Raw genomic sequence first — 4,292 nt, 5'->3', positions numbered from 1 at the left:
AACTGAGCCACTCGGCTGGCCCCCTAACAACTATTTTTAAGTGTACAGTTCAGTAGTGTTAAGTATAGTCACATTGTTAGGAAACAGATCTCCAGAATTTCATCTTGTAAATCTGAAACTCTGTACCCGTTAAGCAACAACTTACCCTTTTCCCCCTCCCCCTAGCTTGTAAACCCCTAGCATTCTACTTGCTGTTTCTGTGAATTTGACTAGTTTAGGTACCCCATGTATTTGTCTTTTTGTGACTGGCATATTTCACTTAGCATGATGTCCCCAAGGTTCGTCCATGTCGTGGCACATGGCAGAATTTCTTTCCTTTTTAAGGTTGAATAATATGCCATTATATGTGTATGCCATATTTTGCTTATCCATTCATCCGTTGCGGTGTCTCCCACCTCTTGACTGTTGGGTATAGTGATGCTATGAACATGGCCATGAACCAACTGATAAATCATGAGTGATGACTAATAAGGTAGGCATCAGGATATGTTATAAGGGAGAAGTGGAAAATTGAGCTGAAGTGACGTTGGGGAGGGTCTGTGAAATCTCATCTCCTATTTTTCCCTTGCCTCCTTCCTTCCCTCATCATCCTCACCCCACAAGTAGTGGAGTGTTTGCTCTGACATAATCCATTCTAAGCACCCTGACTCCTAGCTGGGTGAGGAATCGTGGGAAGTCTGTGGCTCCATCATTCAGGTAGAAAAAGTGGCTCACGGAGTCCTAGCAACTTTCCCAGAGCCACCCAGCATTCCAGGAACAGTTAGCACTCAGACCCAGGTCTGTATTCACAGTCGAAGACTCTTCGTGAGAAAATTCCTGGATATACACTTACACTTGCCCAGCTACCAAGGGCCGGGAAGAGTCCTGTGGGGCAACCCTTGGGCCCCTGTCCTGGAAGTAACAGTTTACTTTGGGAGGAGGCCAAGGCTGGGCGGGATCCCCCTTAAGCACTCAGCATAGAGGGAAGTGATTATATTTATTTATGCCAGAGGATTGGCAGGGCCAGGCCTGGGGGATGGGGGAAGCTGGAGAGAGAGAAAATAGGAATATGTTGTTGGAACAACCTAGGGGAGGAGACCGCCCCCAATGGGCTTTGTGCCCAGCAGGTGAGAGTCCTTCCGGGAGCAGGACTGGTGGGGTCAGCTCTTCTAGGGGTTTGCAACTTCCTCTTGCCTCCCCCCTCAGCGTAGAATGGGGTTCATTCCCCAGCAGTATTTCCGTAACCCGAGTCTGGGAAAAGTCTGGGCTGGGTGTTTCTTTCCCTCCCCACCCCGGTTCCTGAAGCCGGTGGTGCTTGAGTCTCAGGTCCTCTCCCCTTCCCCCCACCAGGGTGGTGATCATGAGCTCCATCCTGGAGCACATGTGTGCCGACGTGCTGCAGCAGACGGCCACACAGATCAAGTTCCCATCCACGGGCATGGACACGATGCCCTACTGGAACCTGCTGCCCCCTAAGCGACCCATCAAGGAGGTGCTGACGGACATATTTGCCAAGGTGCTGGAGAAGGGATGGGTGGACAGTCGCTCCATCCACATCTTTGACACTCTGCTGCACATGGGAGGCGTCTACTGGTTCTGCAACAACCTGATTAAGGTATTGGGGTGGGGTGGGTGTGGGCCAGACACATGGGCTGGGGGAGCAGGTTTCCTCAGGCTCCAGGAGACATCTGAGAAAATACCCGACAGGACCCACCTCGGTCCCATCTTCTGACTTCCCCACACCCAGCTCGGTCAGCCCGGCCTCTCTCGCAGGCCTCTTAAATGCTGCGAGAAGATGCCTTGGAATACAGAGGCTGGACCTCGCCTCAAGAGCGCTCCTGGACTCTGAGGGCAGCTGTCTCCTCAGGGAGCTCTGACCAGAGGCTCCAGGGCAGAGTGAGGGACGGAGCAGCGGCTGGAGCTCCCGGTGCCCTCCCAGAGAGCCGGGCTGGAGTGGCAGGGATGTCCGGGCCCTCAGCTCCTAAACGCCCCCTCACCTGCTCATCTAGGAGCTCTTAAAGGAGACCCGGAAGGAGCACACGCTGCGGGCAGTGGAGCTGCTCTATTCCGTCTTCTGCCTGGACATGCAGCAGGTGACGCTGGTCCTGCTGGGCCACATCCTGCCTGGCCTGCTCACTGACTCCTCCAAGTGGCACAGCCTCATGGACCCCCCTGGCACCGCCCTCGCCAAGTAGGGGTCTTCGCCGAGCCCCAAGTCCCCACAGCCCTGTGTCGGGCACCCTTCCCTGGGGTCACCCAGGGAAGCTGGGCGGTGGGGAGGCCCTGTCAGATGGGGCCAGATCACCATGGGCACAGGGGCCCCCTTTTGAGGCCCCTCTAATTTGACTGCTTTTCCTGGAACCCTTTGCCAGGTTAGCCGTCTGGTGTGCCCTGAGTTCCTATTCCTCCCACAAGGGACAGGCATCCTCCCGCCAAAAGAAGCGACACCGTGAAGACATTGAGGTAGGGGACCCCTCTCTTCCCTTGTTCAGCAGACATTTCCTGAGCCTTTTCTGGTAAGAGGTGCCTCCCCAGGCAAAGACAGTGAGGCACGCTCCCTGCCCCTGGCAGCCTGGTGGGCCCACATCTGCGGGGGTATCTGTGAGCTGGTCTCACTGGGATTGTTGGAGGGGGTGAGGAGAGGGGCTGAGGGAAGATGGCCCCCTGGAGATGCTGACGGAGGCCTGTGTGGACTTGGCTCTTCCCCACTCTGACCTGAGCTCCACTCCTCTTGCCCAATATCGGGTAATTGGGGGACCCAGGAGTGGGTAATAGTGAGTCAGTCTCCTGCCCTCCAGGATTATATCAGCCTCTTCCCCTTGGACGACATGCAGCCCTCGAAGCTGATGCGACTGCTGAGCTCCAATGAGGAAGACGCCAACATCCTTTCCAGTCCCAGTGAGTATGTGGACGTCTGGGCAGGCTACTAACTGTCCCTGCTTACCTGTTCTGCACTAATGCGCAACTACTGCCATCTTTGTTGGCTGGTCAGAGAGGGCGTGGCAAGCGTTCGTCCCATTTTGTCCCCTATGGACTGCTGCTCTGTTTCCTAACCCCAGAGAGACCCAAGCTTGCTGTGCATCTTCCCCTAAGGGTTAAGCTCATCTGCTGGGATCCACTCCCAGCGTGGGGCACCACTGTCCCTTCCCCACCCTTTACTTACCACAAGGTGGAGGGAATGACAAACTACCCAAGTGAGTTCACTGCCTTGGGCAGTCTGTGCTGTTGACTCACCAGTTCTGACTTTCCTTCCCCTAAAACCAGCTCTGAGGCCTGGAGCAGCCCTGGGCTGGGACTCAGGGCTGCTCCCCACTCTTCCTGTCTGAAGAGCACCCCTCCCCCACTCGACCTCCCTAGCTGGTATTACCTCTCCCTTGCTAAGGGCTCCTTCTGTGGCATTTAATTTTTCTTGTTTCTAAGAGATTTCTCCTGAGGCTGGAAGTTTCTCTGAGGCCTTTTAGGGACTAGGAAACCACCTCTGCATTTGAGCGGAGGAAAGATACTGGGTCTGCCACCTACGAACCCTATGACCTTTGGCTAGTTACTTAGCAAATCTGAGTCTCAGTTTCCTCGTCTGTACAATGGAGATGTGAGGATTAGGCAGCTTAGTCCACGTACAGCCCCCACATAAGCACTTGGTGCCTGGTGGTGCTCACCAATGTTAGTTCTTGTCTCTCATCTTCTTATGAGGTTCTCTGTATTTGGGGCCTGTCTGTGACTCTGGACCCAAGGACCTTTTCTGGGCGTTCCCTCCGCACCTGATGGGGGAGGGCTTCCCCGCGAAAGGCGGTTTGAATGCAGGAGGCCATTTTCTTAGTGTTCCCTCCACTTGGTCCCTCAGCCGACCGGTCCATGAGCAGCTCCTTGTCGGCCTCCCAGCTCCACACTGTCAACATGAGAGACCCACTGAACCGAGTCCTGGGTGAGTCCTCCCACCCCCGCTCCTGAAACGGGGCTAAGGCCTCATCAACTGGAAGGGGGCCTCCCGGTGCCCTCCACCTCCGGCCACATTTTCCCACCATGTCCTCCATCTCCCCTACTTGCTAGCTCTCCTGACTTGCCCCAATTTTCCTTTTACATTTCCACTTTTTACATCCCCATTTTGGAGGGCACTCTTAGCACTTCTTTCTTTTTCCTTTTCAGTCTCTCCTTCTCCCAGAGTCTAACCTTTTCTCAGACCCTTCTCATGGAATTCTTCATTCTCCCCCGTCCCGCACAGCCAACTTGTTCCTGCTCATTTCCTCCATCCTGGGCTCTCGGACTGCCGGCCCCCACACCCAGTTTGTGCAGTGGTTCATGGAGGAGTGTGTGGA

The 4,292-nt window shown here is 54.9% G+C and overlaps 1 protein-coding gene across 1 annotated transcript in view; it reads left to right on the top strand.

Moving 5' to 3' along the window:
• Nucleotides 1–4,292, top strand: part of MED24 (mediator complex subunit 24) — a 14,723-nt gene that overhangs the window by 9,846 nt on the left and 585 nt on the right. Inside the window, exons 18-23 of the mRNA XM_019638516.1 lie at nt 1,330–1,594; nt 1,989–2,170; nt 2,352–2,442; nt 2,778–2,877; nt 3,821–3,901; nt 4,199–4,287. Of these exons, the coding sequence (XP_019494061.1) occupies nt 1,330–1,594; nt 1,989–2,170; nt 2,352–2,442; nt 2,778–2,877; nt 3,821–3,901; nt 4,199–4,287 (808 nt within the window). The remainder of the gene's footprint in view (nt 1–1,329; nt 1,595–1,988; nt 2,171–2,351; nt 2,443–2,777; nt 2,878–3,820; nt 3,902–4,198; nt 4,288–4,292) is intronic.

The sequence above is a fragment of the Hipposideros armiger genome, unplaced genomic scaffold, assembly GCF_001890085.2.
Source record: "Hipposideros armiger isolate ML-2016 unplaced genomic scaffold, ASM189008v1 scaffold_40, whole genome shotgun sequence".
NCBI classification, from domain to species: domain Eukaryota; kingdom Metazoa; phylum Chordata; class Mammalia; order Chiroptera; family Hipposideridae; genus Hipposideros; species Hipposideros armiger.
The sequence above is the reverse complement of the archived record's forward strand: the minus strand, read 5'-3'. Positions and strand labels throughout refer to the sequence as shown.